This window comes from Ostrea edulis, chromosome 4, assembly GCF_947568905.1.
Source record: "Ostrea edulis chromosome 4, xbOstEdul1.1, whole genome shotgun sequence".
Taxonomy (NCBI): domain Eukaryota; kingdom Metazoa; phylum Mollusca; class Bivalvia; order Ostreida; family Ostreidae; genus Ostrea; species Ostrea edulis.
The window spans coordinates 74442445-74460047 of NC_079167.1; the positions used below are offsets into that span (position 1 = coordinate 74442445).

General features: G+C 34.9%; 2 protein-coding genes across 5 annotated transcripts in view; one reads left to right on the forward strand and one right to left on the reverse strand.

The window, feature by feature from the left end:
- Positions 1 to 11619, reverse strand: part of LOC125669436 (dystrobrevin beta-like) — an 86398-nt gene extending 74779 nt beyond the window's left edge. For 2 of the 4 annotated variants that reach the window (XM_056163758.1, XM_048903923.2), the window contains exon 1: positions 11510 to 11619. In XM_056163758.1, the coding sequence (XP_056019733.1) occupies positions 11510 to 11573 (64 nt within the window). In that variant the 5' untranslated portion in view covers positions 11574 to 11619. Of the gene's footprint in view, positions 1 to 5211; positions 5691 to 11509 lie in introns of those variants that run through there. The other 2 variants (XM_056163756.1, XM_056163757.1) reach the window with 2 other exon arrangements.
- A 442-nt stretch (positions 11620 to 12061) lies between these two features.
- The window catches only part of LOC125668476 (tyrosine-protein kinase SYK-like), a 39256-nt gene continuing 33714 nt past the window's right edge, over positions 12062 to 17603 (forward strand). Inside the window, exons 1-6 of the mRNA XM_056163772.1 lie at positions 12062 to 12205; positions 13952 to 14165; positions 15796 to 16030; positions 16314 to 16474; positions 16805 to 16937; positions 17108 to 17201. Coding sequence (XP_056019747.1) covers positions 13993 to 14165; positions 15796 to 16030; positions 16314 to 16474; positions 16805 to 16937; positions 17108 to 17201 — 796 coding nt within the window. The 5' untranslated portion in view covers positions 12062 to 12205; positions 13952 to 13992. The remainder of the gene's footprint in view (positions 12206 to 13951; positions 14166 to 15795; positions 16031 to 16313; positions 16475 to 16804; positions 16938 to 17107; positions 17202 to 17603) is intronic.

Here is a 17603-nt window from a genome sequence, read left to right on the forward strand (position 1 = left end):
CACTTAAAGCCCCAACACTTGCATGACCAAATATCATTTTACACACTGACAACATAATTACACACCCATTCTGCATAAGGAAATAATTGTACTCCTCTGTTATTTCAAAATTTAAAGACTGTGATTATAATAAAGTACGAATCAAACTATACATTCTTTTCAAAGAATAAAAAAAAAAAGAATCCTAAGATCTGAAGAATCCTTGCATAATTGTCTTTCAACCTAGTAGAAAAATATATATACCTCATAAATTTGGTAACTATTAGTATATTAATATTATTCTTTATCTAAAATGTTGCTTATTGAGGCCCCATCCTCATCAATTATATGTAGAAACTTGAACCCTTATTAGGGCCCCATCCTCATCAATGTACAAACTTGAACTTATATTGGGGTCCAATCCTTATCAAATATAATATATATAGAACTTGAACCCTTATTGGGGCCCTACTCTGACCTACAGGGCAGTAATCTCTGGCCTTCACTTCTGGGTCTGAGAATCAGGGATGTAAAAAAAGGCCTATGGGTTGTAATGTTCACCCGAGTAACTTCTCTTTTGACCTTTAGACCTCTTACAAACAAGTAGAGCTCATATCATCGTCTGAGTGAGAGGCTTATTAGACAAAAAGCATTTAGAGTGGTTTGATTTGAATTCAGATCTACTCTTACAGTTATTGATAAGAAATTATTTAATCAAAACAATTGATAATGATTTCTCATTTCCCCATATTTTGTTTCCAATTTTTCTTACTGGTTCGAACTAGTGAACCCATGTTTTGTCACCAGTAACAATGTTTGCAAATTGTCTTTGGGAACTATTTTGAGCAATTGCTTAGCGGTTTGTACTCGTACCCGATTTTAGTCATCTGTCAATATATGCAATATCCATCTGGCAGAAATCTTTCGTACTTTCAAAATACGCTTAAAAATGAAATGCACCCGCGATAGCGATATGCCAACAGCTTTGGCAATATCACGAATTGTGTATCTGCCATCACTTTCAATTATTTCCCTGACTTTTGAGACATTTGCTTTGCCTGTTACAGTCACAGGTCGGCCAGATTTTGCTGCATCTTTGATGGACTCTGTCCCAGTCAGAAATTTCTTTCTCCACCTACAAACTGTCTCATAAGATACCTTATCAAACCCATAAACTTCCCCCAATTCAGTAAAAATCTGCATTACCGAATAACCAAGTTTTGTGCGAACATTTATATAAGCTCTAATTTCTTCAATATTCTCAACTCATTTCCCAACCATTTTAACAACAGTGGTCAACAACTGGCTCTATTGAAATGACTATAAGTTTAAAACTATGTGGAGCTGAAGGCTCGTATTTATATTGTAAGTTGGAAAGGTATTGGATAGAGCTATTCAAGAGTATCATCATCCACGAAATCGTGCAAAGCGTTATCGCGCTGTGGTACAATACACATTAGATATCAAACAGCCCTTGTAATTTTAAAAGCTATTAACCCATGCCCTTTGATTTGGAAAAATTCATTGACATTTTTGGATATTGAAAAATTTCAATGTTGAATTCTTGCATGAATAAAAACTCATATATATACAAGTAATTATAACTATGGCTTTTTATAAAATATACTTTAAACTATACAAAATGACAAGCACAATCATGAAATTGACATTATACAGAGTTAATTCTAATGATTGATTATCTGTCCAATATTCTCTTTATCAAGACATTATTGATGCATTTTAGTATATATGTTATAAAATTCTTTTTAATAGGTTGAATAAAACTTCAACCACTTAATCTCCTTGGGAAATTTTGACACCATTTTGGGGGTTTTTGATGTTTTTGTGAGGGGAAACTGCCTGAACAAGGTATCAATTTTATGTTTGAAAAACACTGCCCACCCTTTGTCTGGTGGCAGGAGCAAGCAAACTGAATTGAACCTACACTACGTCTGCATCCATACTACTGCAAAGGGGGAAATATTCGCTTAGGTTTTATTTTCGCTATATTCGCAATTATATTAACAATCGCAAAAATAAAACCATTGCAAAGTGCTGTTCAAAGTATTTAGGGGTACGAGTTCATACATGAGAAGGGGTCTATTTGTAAAATTTAATCCATAGGGAAATACCGAGCGATATAAATCGTGAAATTTTAGCCCCACAAAATTAAAGCCTTTACAGTATTTAGCCAAACTGTAGCCTTGCATTCATTTTTGCCATTTCCATGGAAAAAATCAACATGTGTTTGTGTAACACTGTTCCCCTGTTTGGCCAAACTCCATGGTCAAGGTCATGTCATTGAGGTAAAAAATTTAAGGTTAAAGTTTTTGCCATCACAGCAAGCCACAGCTAAAATGTACGCTCCTCTTCCCTTTCACCCGTGGCTCTCTGCTTGACAATTTCTTCTGTTTCTCATAAATATATGCGTGATGTGATTTGGCCAATCGCTGAGCTTCCGAGCAAGACTTAATCCAAGATTTAAACTGTTTATAGAATGTGGTTACGTTACTCTGACCAATCAGAACACAAAATCATTGTGAACGTCAAGTGTATCTAATATTGGCAGTTATGAAGGTGCATTTGTGAGGATCGTAATGATGTTTTTCTGTCACAAACAGGCGGTGAGCAGTCTTTAAACTACTGGGTGTTTCAAATGAAATATTTGGAGAGTAATGACGAGAAGTGTTGTGTATTGGTAATTACCCCTCCCCCTTTTCTTTTGGAACAGGCGGACATGTGTAAGAAATAAACCACGACCGCAAAACTGTTCATATGTCATCAATCTGTAGGATTTTTGTTTACTATAATTTCAGTGCAAAAAGAACACATTTTCATTGCCACATCCATTATAGCTGTTTCACTTCTATTGATAACAGATTAGATCATTCTCATATTTATGAGAAACGAAGAAATTGTCACACAGAGAGCCACAGGTGAAAGGGGAGAGAAGCGTACATTTCAGCCGTGGTGTGAAGAGTTTTTGCAGACAAACCAAAAACTAAATGCCCCCAGATCTCTGATTACGGGGCCATGAAAAATAGGTTAATCAAAAAGATTATGAAAAAATATATATTTTGATCTTAATGAAAATTCCTCTTTTCTAGGTATTTCAAGGATTTTTTTAGGGTCTGTAGGGGGCCGAAATAGGCCCCATTCCCAATGCTTAAAAGCAGGTATTTTCCTAAAATCAAGACCTTAAAAAACCCTGTATTTAAATTGGTCAGTTTGGTGAAAAATTCTGGATCCCCTATGCCTTGGAGAAAAAATCATATTCCTATTGTCCAATATCCATATTAATACATGTAAATTTAAATTCTGATAGATTTCCCATGGTGAATGCTTTAGATTAATTCTCTATATCATTGTTCAAACAGAAAACTGCATGAAATCCAATACAATTGTACTTATGGAACGGCTGCTGTATTTATCAGGAGGTTGACTGCAGGTTTTGACCTTATATGGAGATCATCACACTCCATCTTTATACTGCTATAGTTTAGGAAAAGATTTTTAAAAGATTATTTCCAAAACTATACATGCACTACATGTGTATATTTCTTCTAGCATATCTTAAATTTAGCAGTATAATTTTGACTCAACTTGTACATCTTCTAATATATAGTCACACAAACATTGCAGAATTTTTACTCATATCGAATTCTATAAGCCTTGAAGTAAAATTACTTTGATTAAGCATTTGATTCATTCATATCAATAAAGTGTACCGCTACATGCTCATGCTGCGCCATGTTGCATTCTTGAAGTCACAAGCTGTGACACGTACTGTACAATTTTAATTTTGAAATGAATATGCCATAGTGACCTATTTTTAGGTTGTGACACACCTTCCCATCAAAAATTAACTGACCCAAGTTTGATGGTCCTAGACCTCACAGTGCTCAAAATATGATCAAGATATAAGTATAGCCATAACATTTCAAAATGAGGCCATAAAAACCTACTTTTGGCTCATGACACACCTTCCCTAAAGATGCACCAACTGGCAAAGATTGATGGTCCTTGGCATCCCAGTTTGCAAGATATGATCCGGACACAATTTGAAAATGTATATTTATAAAATTTCAGAAGGAGGACACAGTGACCCCCCCCCCCTCCCATCGATGACACAATTTGATGATGTATAGCCATAAAATTCCAAAAGGAAGACACAGTGATATCTTTTTTGGGGGGTTCATAACACACCCTCTAGGTGTGACATGCAATTTTTTCTAGAGCTAGCACACAATTTGATTACGTATATTTATAAAATTTCAGGAGGACACAGTGACCCCCCCCCCCCCCCCCCCCCCCCTATCCCTATCGATGCATCAACTAAGATTTGGACACAATTTGATGATGTATAGCCATAAAATTCCAAAAGGAAGACACAGTGATATCTTTTTTTTGTGGGGGGGGGGGGGGGGGGGGGGGGGGGTCAGGACACACCCTCCAGGTGTGCCATGCAATTTTTTCTAGAGCTAACAACTGTCTTCTTCCCAAATGATGACAGAAAAACATACCTGACTCATTGTTTACATCTACATAAAAAACTTATAGATTTTGTGGTCTATCGTATACCGTACACATTTACAACCATGATATGTAAAGTGAGAGCATTGAATAGAACAGTAATGATATGGATAAAACTATTAAAAGTAATAAGATTATATCCCCCTGGGTTGTCATAAAGTCTTGGTGGTAATTGCATCCTCCTTTCACACACAACCTATACATTACTGAATCTGATCTTCCAATAAATATTTCAGGACTCAATTTAGGCATCGTTTTTCACTACAAAAACCTACCAGTTTTATCCCGGGCCCATTTGGGGTCTCAAGGTGGGCTATAGACATTGCCCTCTTTAACAAACCTGAAAATGACCCTTTATTTAAAAGGGTTGCAATTTTCCAATGTACGTCTGAGACGACAGGAAGGAATGAAACACTAGAGAAAAATTACACGAATGAAAAGTGGAGGATATGTACAAAAGTATAGTTCCAGCAATCTACAGATCTGAAGTCAACATGGCCTGACATCAAAACTGTGGGCCGGGAAATAATTCAACAAAAGCTTTAGCACAGTGTCCAACACTCTATGTACATGAACTCTGTCCATATGTAACTCTCATAAAATATGGAAAGCCAAAATCCTTTGAAATTGAGTAACGAGAAAAACAGCAAGACATTATTTTACAAATAATGATCACATTTAAAGTTTAGTCATTCTCACCTTTTTCTTGCAATTCCAGTTTTATATTCTGAATTACATTGGCAAATTTTGCTTGATTATATGCCAGTAGCTCCATACTTTGTGTTAAATTCTTGTTATTGAGCAAAATATACTGATATAGGTGTTCTCTCCATATCTAGCAATCACCATGATATTGTCAATGCACCACACATCCACCACCACATTGGTCTACCACCACAGTGTACAAACATTTAAAGTATCACCGCCACTTAATCCACAGATGCATCTCCACCAGCCTACGTTCAACAGGAAATTCTAATGCCAAGATTTGGAGTTATCCCCCTTGCTGAACATTACACACAACTCGCTGTGATTTAATGAGGCAGTCTGGGAACTCATTGACAGCAGCAAGCATGTCTGTATTATTGCTACACATCTTGTGATCAGGGTAAACAAGTGATTATAGGACCGATGATTGAGCTCTCGGAGAGAGGAGTATTGATCTAGGGTGTCTGCCGAGCACCGCCTACCCTCAGGTATGTAAAACCAACAATCCCCAGGAATCCACATAATTTATTCAGGTATTTACACTGTTCTGCATTGGAAAGTGAATTATTGAGTACCTTAAATGGGTTAAATTTCTGTGTTTTACGAGGATGGCATACACACATGACTGTTAACTGTGTATTGATTATATCAAAAAGAAGAGAAAGTCACTGGAGAATTTTAGACCTTGATCAATATCGAACATAATCCATCACTATAAAAATTATTTCATGCAAGTCTCACATAGACCATGTGCAATTAACTCGATGGAATGCCTGTGTTCTGTGTAACAGCATGTGTGCTTCATAAATTTTCACCGTAAAAAAAGTGCTGCAATCCACCGTCATTTCAGAAATATTTGTTATAGGTTTACCATAAGTAGCACTACCATATGATATTGACAAGTTCTGCAAAATTATCAAAGAGTCACTGTATATGAAGTAAATTTTGCCTTCATTTTCCCTTTCTCGGAAATGGGCAAATTTAAAACTGAGTACCTAGGATGTGAATATATGCTAATTGTAATAGTCAATGTGTTATTAAATCCATGTACTAGCATTAATTTTGGCCATCATCTTTTTTAGATATGATAACATAATGGTTTAATTAACTACAAAAATTATTGTGACATTTATTTACAAATTAAGCTATTTTTTTTCTTATTGGTTGTTAAAAATACATTATAGTACAGTATCCCCCCCCCCCCCCTTCATTTTAATTACAAGGTCTCGCCTATCTTATACACCCCCTTTCTTCTGAACAAATATAAGTAAACATGTCAACCTTTTTTATGTCAGAATTGTAAGCCAGTGATAAATAATATTTTTTTTTTATACCAATTTGACTCGCCTCAGTAACATTTCAAGCCCCTACCTTCTGCAGCTATTTTTACACATACCTCAACACCCCCCCCCCCTCCCCCCCAAAAAAACCCCTACTCTTGTTGTTGAGTTATTCAACAAATATTGCTTCAATTTCAATCAGAATGTACAGCACAGAATTAATATTTCATCACAAATTTGGTGTTTTAACAGAATGTTTACGCACTAAAAGGGGGGTGAAAAAAAATACCCCATTCCCATTGCTAAAAAGCTGGTATTTTGTTTTAAATTCCATAACAATAAAAACAAAACAAAGCAGGGGTAGCCTTATTGTTTATAAAACTCCTTCAAAGACTCATAGATTACAATTTTTGCTTTATCAAAGAAGGTACTCTACATCATCATATTAAATGGCTGCATGACTTCCTTTTAAAATATGGATGAAAATATAAATATCAGCAACATTTGTCTATTCATTTCAAATATCATTGCATAGCTGAGTAGCTCAGTAGGTTAGCATGTCGACTGCTTAACTGTAGATCTGGGTTCGAGTCCAGCAGGAGTTTTAATTTTTTTCCAGATTGTTTTCTAATAAAATCGCATTTTTTAAACTTACTATAAATTTGAAAATTTTCAATTTCAAAATATTGTAGCACATATATCCTCCACTTTTCATCTATTATATCAAATATATCAAATTTCTCTATTGTAGCATTGATCCTCAAAATTGTAAAGCCACTAAGCTATCCATATCTCATCACTTCCTATGCTGTAGTTTGTGTACTTTTGCAAAGTACTAACAATTGGAATTCAAAATAATATTGTATGTTTTTATACAATTCTTACATACTGGTCATTTCGTTAATTTGACCAGTGCCAACAATATTTTAAAATATATACCTCAGTCTTTTATCGGTCAGAAGAAATGATGGTGGTTAAAATCTTCAGATCAGTATATCATGGATACTCTGATATCAGATTGTACAGTGTAATTGACAGAGACAGAATTTAACAAGTCTCTTTTGAGTTTGCATGGCAGGTGCTAGAACTTGGGGGGGGGGGGGGGGGGGGGGGGGGGGGGGGGGGGGGGGAATGACAACTGATAATGAAAAGGGCTGGGAGACAATCACACATCTGAACTGATAATAAGAGGGGAGACAATACACACATCTGAACTGATAAGAGGGGAGATAATACACACATCTGAACTGATAATGAGAGGGGAGATAATTAAACATCTGAACTGATAATGAGAGGGGAGATAATACACACATCTAAACTGATAATGAGAGGGGAGATAATCACACATCTAAACTGATAATGAGAGGGGAGATAATCACACATCTGAACTGATAATGAGAGGGGAGATAATCACACATCTGAACTGATAATAAGAGGGGAGATAATACACACATCTGAACTGATAACGAGAGGGGAGATAATCACACATCTGAACTGATAACGAGAGGGGAGATAATCACACATCTGAACTGATAACGAGAGGGGAGACAATACACACATCTGAACTGATAACGAGAGGGGAGATAATCACACATCTGAACTGATAACGAGAGGGGAGACAATACACACATCTGAACTGATAACGAGAGGGGAGATAATCACACATCTGAACTGATAATGAGAGGGGAGATAATCACACATCTAAACTGATAATGAGAGGGGAGACAATCACACATCTGATCTGAAAATAAGAGGGGAGATAATACACACATCTGAACTGATAATGAGAGGGGAGATAATTAAACATCTGAACTGATAATGAGAGGGGAGATAATCACACATCTAAACTGATAATGAGAGGGGAGATAATCACACATCTGAACTGATAATGAGAGGGGAGATAATCACACATCTGAACTGATAATGAGAGGGGAGATAATCACACATCTGAACTGATAATGAGGGGAGATAATCACACATCTGAACTGATAACGAGAGGGGAGACAATCGCACATCTGAACTGATAATGAAAGGGAGACTTCAGTCAATACCCATCCTCACAAGTCAAGGTTTTGTGATTACGTATTATGTACCCTGAAGGATATGTAATCACAAAACCTTGACTTGTGAGGATGGTCAATACCATACCAAATAATTTTTCTATGAAATGTTGATTAATTTCGTGTTTCATTTATATACTATTCATCACTTATAGTACTTCATATATTTTTATGTGTATTCAATTGTAAACAAAGAACTTTATGCAAGAAATTTATGTTCTACAGTAGTTCAAAATTCTACTATAAATACACTAATTTTCTCTTAAAACTCAATATACTCCCTCTTGACACTGGTATATTAACTATTGACCTTCACCTGAATGTGGTCTCTGTCCGGAAGAAATATCCTTTCTTCCACACATCAATGGTGTTTGTCCAGTACAGTTGACCTCTCTTACCATTGACCGAGTCCGTTGTTCAATACATTCACTGCCGATTTGCTGGACAGTGCAAGCATGTTTAGTAGTGGACACCCCGAGACACATCTCCTGCCTAGGAATGACATTATCCACTAGATCCTCGTCCAATTGCTGCTCCTGGCTAGCCACACAACACAAGGAACAACAGGGGCACTTTTTCTTTTTTGTCTCTTTACTCAATCTCTGATACTTGGATTTCCTCACATTATGCACAACAGAACCTTGCAACTGGGGCACATATTTGTTAGATACACTGCCATCATGATCTTGGAGTGTTTCATTCTCCTCCAACTTTAGTAATTCCTGGGATGCTTCCTCATCCATAATTGTTGCATCACCTTATCCATTGCACTACTAGTATAATGATTACCTGTTGCTCACAAATATCCAGTATCACAAGCACCTGTTCTTTACAAATATCCAGTATTATAAGCATCTGTTCTTTATAAATATCCAGTATTACAGGCACTTGTTCTTTATCCAGTATTACAAGCACCTGTTCTTTACAAATATCCAGTATTACAAGCACTTGTTCTTTATCCAGTATTACAAGCACCTTTTCTTTATAAATATCCAGTATTACAAGCACCTGTTCTTTACAAATATCCAGTATTACAAGCACCTGTTCTTTACAAATATCCAGTATTACAGGCACCTGTTCTTTATAAATATCCAGTAATACAATACCTCTTCCGTACATATATATCCAGTTTTACAATCCAGTATTACAATCTTTACAAATATCCAGCACCCTAGTCCAGTAGACAAGTGCTTACTGTTTATTTGTTTCTTATTCACTCGAGATCTTCTTTTCAGAGAATTTCTTGTTATTGTCCTTCATGCTGCTTTCATCCTTAAATTATCAGTCTCAGGTATCTCAATAGCTTTGAGAGTATTGGTTTTATAGACTTCTTTTTAATATTAAGTGCAAACATAAAGCTCTTCATTAATTTCAAGTAGATCCCAATACTTGATTATTAATGGCAGTGTGTGTCAATTATTGGGAATCTGAATCATGTTATTGCTGTTTTCTACACATCATGTACTTCTAATCACTTGGTAAAAGCAAACACCAAACGAAAAGACCTCTGTAATCACTGATAATCCATTGAACACATGCTCCACTGAATATATAGATATATAGTCGCCATTAATTTTCCTACAATTCAACAGCATTACACCAATATATGGGTGTCAGACCAGGCGTCAAGAGAAATGCGACTTCATTATAACTTGTCACACATGGCAATTTGACTAAATATCTTCAGCATGAAAACCTGCACCACTTTTTGTTACACTAGGGTATTAAAGTTGTGCAAAAGGTCATTTCTTTTTCCTTATTGCAATGCAGCATTGTTTCCTTTACTCCACTGTTAACACATTTAATTAGTCAGTCACCTTTTCAAGACACAATAAGGAGCTATAAATTTCTCTGCTCTATATATACATATTGTACAGTGTCACTTATCCTACAAAATTTAACCCAGACTACTAATTTACCATGCCTATTTTTCCTTTTATAGAACCTACACATTCTGTTAATGGGATATAACCATTCCTACAACATACATAATGGCCACTGATAACCCTCCAATTCATCACAAAGCTGTGAATTATCCATCACTCAACAATATTAGTGCAGCTGCTTTGAAGCAAATGAAGGCTTTTCCCCTTGAGATTCATCAATGCATATCTTTCCTCTGGATCTAAACAAAGGCTAATGTTGATGACTACACCCATGTTTTGAATGCTTTAACATGTAATTTACAGTGCATATTCAGTATAAAGACTTTTTTGTTCCATAGAAAATTAGTAATTTTAAAATGAATTATCCTGATTTTATCCCCTTTTGTCTATAAAATACTAAAGGATTTCACTATTACATGATTGAGATGGGGAGGAAGGTGGCAGTGAGGAATGCTTATTAAATTCCTCACCCCAACATGTACACACTTATCACTAGTTCCCTTAGCCGTTTTCTCTCTATCCCCCCCCCTTCCCATCTGACTGACTCAGTACTAATCCAATATCAGCTTTTTAATGGTTCAGAATAATCTCAGCTGAGATTCGGCTCGACAGTGACTAAATATTTGGACCAACACCTTCACCAGTAATGTTGAAATATTTAGATGTAGCAATAGGAAAATATGGAGATATAACACCAGAAAAGTTATGTCTTAAATCAAGTTTCCATGATGGATAAATCTACCTCTCTGGTCTACTCGGCCACGTCCCCACCCCCGCCCAACTTTTCTGCAGCTATAATTAATTATGGCTAAGGGACATCAGAATGTAGATCTAATCTCACACACTTATACAAATGGTATAACATCATAATGAGATTGTTGTATTTCTGATAATCATGCAAACCATTCATAACACTCTATGAAGGACAGTATTTTCACACTGCACTTAATTGGTCTACTTTCATTTTTTGGAAATGCACGATGTAAAGCCATGCAATTTCATCGATACAAATATGCACAGACTTATCAATGAATGACTAATAAATGATTCATAAATAATATACCCCTAGAAAATGTAAAAGACGTCATAATGTTCATCAACTTGGTCTCATTTGTCTTTCCCAGCATCTGTGCGCCATCCTTATCCTACTTTTGGCAATATTCGGAACCTCTCTACTTATCGATGACTTTTGGCGGGAATTTGAAAAATGAAAAACACCACATATATTGACTTCTGTGCGTTGATTTCATTTTATTACATGTATTTTCTCATTCACATAGTCAATATATATGTTTTATTTATAGATCTAGAATGATATGCCTATTTCTTAAATTGCACAGGGCAAAATTGCGAAACATAGGGACATTCTATCTCTTTAAAGATCAAGCAAGTGCAGATCAAGTTCTTCGATTAGATATTATCACACCGTATCGATCTCTAGAGCCCTTGCATATTAGATTATAGTGATAAAATAGGAGTTAGTTATACTACGGTGTACTTGTATCCGAATCTTTTTTGTACGAATTAATGAAATGAAAACTTCCTCCTAATAGTCAAAATATTTTTGATTGGTCAATTATTTCTAAATTTAGCCAATGAAAGTTGGGGTTATTTATACATGTAAATCACTAAGATATTTTCACTTCCTTGATAAAGAGGAAGAAAAACTTATTCTGTGATTGTTTTTAAGTGAATTTTTACATAATATCTGAACACAACTGATTTGTTTTGGACTGTTTGATTAAGCAACCTTATCTTGGTATGTTCAGGGACTTATCATGGTTAATTATTACGTAACTATTCTTCAATTTGATTCGTAGAACTTTCCAAAATCATAATTTTCTGTGAATGTGATATTACTTTTGGATTCTTAAATTATTAAACACAGGCACAGTTTAGTTACAATTCAAACTTCGAATGCATCATTTTGTAATGTTGGGTTTATATGTTGTAGTTTTGAGGCTTCGCTTGCGGCCAAAATTATTGTGACTCTTTTGTAAAGGATACAAGGGGGGAGGGGGGGGGGGGGGGTGATTTTCTGAGGCTGTGTTGTTTTTAAGATTATTGTTCTATCTAAATGCAGTATGAGAAGATATAATGCAGGGTTTGACACTTAGGCACGTCCGACCGACCGAGTCTACTAAATGACCGGACCGGTCGGGTAAAATGTTGATCTACTAGTCCAACTGGTCTTGTTTAAAAAATAAACAAATTTAAGAAACTTTACTTTAAATCATAAGATATTTCATTCTTAAAAAAAAAACTGTACAGAGTTTGCGAGCAATTTTAAATTGCCTGATGACAATCTCTATTTTTAGTTCTAATAAGTTGCGGTCGGAAGTGATGTTCTACGACATCTACACAATGTTAATGTGTGTAAAGTTATGTTTTGGTTAAATAGAATTATTGAATTCATTTTCATAAAAAAAACCCAAAAAACAGTTCATTTGAATTGAATATAAGAAATTGGTACCGTATAAGGTTTACATGCTTTTACTTTCAAACATATTTTCAGTTTCTTTAATTCTTACCGGCACGGAAATTCTTTAATCCATTTAGAAATGTTTGAAATCCGAAATAACAATGAAGTTTTGGAGCTATTATAGGGAAAAACTATGTATCAAAAAATTCGTCTAAGGATAAGAGCTATGCGTGAGGGAGATTATCCTTAATTTTGAAATGAATTTCTAAATTTTATAACAGCAATTAAATATACATCCGTATTTTCAAGCTTGTAACGAAGTACTTGGCTACTGGTCTGTAGAGACCCTCGGGAACTAACAGTCCACCAGCAGAGGCCTCGCATCAAATTGAATGATTTTTTTGAGACAATTAGATGCGTTTTAGTTCAAACTTAATGTTTGTCATTTAAATTAAGTATTTAGATAGGGAGAATCTATCAGATTTTTTCTGGAAAGTTGGTCAGGGCTAGTGGATGTAAGATCAGGTCTAGCAAAAATCATTTGAAGTAGCCTGATTGGTCTAGTGCTCAAAAAAGTTAATGTCAAACCCTGTAATGATGTTATGTTGCATGTCTAACACTGATCCAGATACATTGTGCTCAATGTTGGTCCATTTCCGAGGGCTAGGGATGCCACACTCTGGTGCCTTTGTTGATATTTTTTGTTATGTGATAAAGAAATAATTTCCTATTGAACTTCTCAGAAATACTTGCTATAAACATAAAGTTATCTGAATGTGTATTTAAAGAATACAAAAATTTATGTTTTTTCGATATTTGGGTTTTAGCTCTGTACACTGTTGTGCACCAGTCTCAACATTAAGCACTGTGGTCAACCTGTTTTATTTAAATTGAGTAAAAATGCTCGAAAACTTCATTTTATAAAGTGTGGAACTTCACGCCTTCAAGGAGACCCCCATTTTAGTGCCAGTTGATGAAATCACTCACCTGACTCGAACTTTATACATTGAATTCTGAAACCCTATGATAAATAAATCACTTGTGCAAAATAATGCTAAATCAAAATTTTGTTTTGTTTTACAGATGTATAACAGAATGCATGTAACAAATAGGAAATAAGTGAAATGGCTTTCAAGTTCAACAAACCGTCAGCAGCATCATTCTTTTATGGGCGGATCACAAGAGAGGAGGCTGAATGGTTTCTGAGGGACAGGGGGGCAGAGGAGGGATTGTTTCTGTTGAGAGAAAGCATCAGTCCTCTGGGAAACTATGCCATTAGCATCTGTCACAATAACAAGTATTATCTTTGTTTCTGGAGTTGCATAAATATGGTTATAACATGTTGGCATATTATATCTGCATAAACAAATGTGCCAAGTATAGACAGAAATTTGAATTTTGATATGGTGTCAGTGACAACAAACTGGAGGAATTCTGCTTACATTCATATGATCAAGTTCTGAATAAGATCAGCAAGACTGAGCTCCAAATTATAAGAAAAACTGGAAGGTTTTTCAAAAAGTCTTTTATTTCCCCCATTTTCCACATTCATATTTATATAGTTCTTCTGGTTTTTTATTTTGGGAGATTTCTTTTGCATTTTTAAAGCATCAGTGAAATACAGAGTATTGCTTCAACAACTTTGGACATGTATATCTAAATTCTTGATTAATTAATTATTAAATACATGTTTTAATATTACACATTGACTAGATCAAGGTATACATACAGAGAGACACGGAAAGTATTGGTTAAATTTTTTTGTCTTTTTGTTTTTCATACAAAACTGCATCATTTTTCTAAACATCTGTAGTTTAATCATTTTTCATTAAATATAGATCAATATCTCATTTTATAAATAGTACAAATATTCTGATAAATGGAAATTTCATTTTCCATACTTACTATGATCTAATATTCAGTAGATACAATGTGGTAAAATCTCTGAATGCAAATGATTTCATGTTACATATAAACAATGATAAAGAATCTGTAAAGAATTCAACATTTTATGGTGGTGTTGAAAAGGTCAAGAAATGAAATCCCATACATTTATTGAAAACATGTCATTTTGTATGAAATGAATAGGGGGAAAACCCACCAAAATTGATGGAATAATTTTTGTACATAGTCATGATGTTTGGATCCAGAAATATACAAAAATTACTTAAATTCATCCCCTGCAGATAAAACAGTCCAGTGAAATCCTTTAGTGTGTGTGGCTTTAGTACACTCACTGTAATTACTGCATTTATATTTACATTGTCACTGATGGTATGCAGCACCAATTTGATATGCCTCCCTAATTAGTTATACCTCAGTGCCTAAATCTTCATGGGCTTCATGTGAAATTGACATCTTATTGTATTTTGAATAAATAGGTGCAAACTACAGTGATTTAACAAAGGTGTAAATTTATTCTCTTCAATATTTTTTTCATTATTATCATTACATTAATTGCTATCCTCCGAAAATCTGAGAAATTACAATTACAAATTACAATGATCAATCCGTGATCCGCAATTCCTCCGACCAAACCATGATCCACAATTCCTCCGATCAATCCATGATCCACAATTCCTCCGATCAATCCGTGATCCACAATTCCTCTGATCAATCTATGATCCACAATTCCTCTGATCAATCTATGATCCACAATTCCTCTGATCAATCTATGATCCACAATTCCTCCAATCAGTCCATGATCCACAATTCCTCTGATCAATCCGTGATCCACAAGATTCCTCCGATCAATCCATGATAAATCTCATGTATGTTCACGTCATTAAAAGTATTTTGCATATATATAACAGGTACAGCACTAAATGGTTAAGATGATTTTAGATGCAAAATGAATTTCCCAATGATTTTGCCATACATGTATTCTGTTTTGCTTGATGTCATCATTACTACATTTACTTTTTCAGTGTTCACCACTACAGTATAGAGAAAAGATTAGATGGACAGTTCATGATCGCAGAGGGAAAGCCCTTCGCTGGACCGCTGGAACTGATTGAACATCACAAAAGCAATATCGATGGGTTTGTCACAAAACCAACTAAACAGTGTAACCGCTCCAAATTTCAACCTGCCATTGCATTTAGAGGAATGACATACACAGATCTTGAAAATGAACTGTTGAAAAAGGCAGAAAAAATGAAGGTGTCAACTATATTTTCTTTCTATGTAATGATGTTTTGACAACTGTTTAATCATGTTAGTTACAAAAAACACCTTTAAGGAACATGTTGATATCTGTCAAGTTACAATAGGTAGTTACAAAAATGAACATAAGATGCAAATCTAGACAATATTCAAAATGATGTACAGGTTAACTTTTCTGAGTGTATACTGCTCTGTCTGAAATTTAGCATTCTACGACTTATTTATCATGGTCTATTGTCTAAAACATGAATTGATTAAATGAAATGTTTTGTGTGTACAGAATGTAAGAATGGAGACTGCTCTCGGGGCTCAGAGAGATCACTTGATGGTGATGGTGGCAAAGGACTTGCACGTACAGATGCCATGGTTTCATGGCAGCATCAGTCGGGATGAAGCTGACAAGAGACTCATGGCAGACGGTCACGAGGATGGAAAATTCTTGTGAGTTTTACTAATTGGTACATGTGTACAACTACTGAGTCAGATATTTTCTATATCATAATTGCCTCTGATAGAAAGTCAAGTCTAAAATAAATAAAAATTTGATTCAGGTGAAATATTAAACTAATCTGCCATGGTTGAGACCTCAGTAGCAGAAATTACTAACTTAGATCTCCTAATTCTTGTTTTGTGAAAACTTTTAAGATAATACAAGTCTAAAGATTACCTCACAAATTTTTTTCTGCTATGGTTCACATAGCAGAACAAAATTTGTTCTGTGAAGTTTCCGTTTAAACAGATTGTTTTGAAGAACTGTCTATTTCTTTACAGGGTTCGACTTCGAGAGGATAAGAAAACATTTGCTCTGTCTCTGAGTCACAAAGGAGAAGCTAGGCATTACATGATTGAAAAAAAGGATAAATTCCATATTTTGGGAGGACCAAAGTTTGACTGCATCATGATCGTAAGAATAAAACTAGATATAAATGGAATTAACATCAAATTTCACAAAAATGTTTAGAAAATATCGCCTACATAATCTGCTCAGTACGTGAACTATCAATCAATAATAGGTTATATAGTTATATAGTTCATGTGGTTTGAGGTGAAATTGACAGATTGTTTAATCTTTAGATGGTTGATCATTACCACAACAAAGCCGATGGACTTTTGTGTAAACTTGTTCTACCCTGTCCGGCACCTAACTTTGACAAAGGAAAATGGAGAAGTATGATCCTCTTGTGTTGTTCTTTGTAATTATGAAAGAATTCTCTAATATGCTTTGCTTTTCATTAATTGATTCATTGCAAGTTCATTGTAGGAAATAGATTTCTGATTCATTGCAAGTTTATTATAAGAAATAGATTTCTGATTCATTGATTTTTGAACTGAACAAATTGTCTGATCATGTAGTAGCAACCACCACCCATTTTTTAAAAATTACCCAAAACAATAAAAATCAGGTGCAATTACCAATTTTGAGTATGTTGATTTCAAATCTGGATTCCTTTTACTCCAATTTCTTATAGAAAATGAGGTATAGTGTCTTAAACACCCCTACCGTCAGGTTGCCATAAAAGGAAAATGTTTCATTTTGCATCAAAAAGTGACCCAACTTTATTTCTTGAAA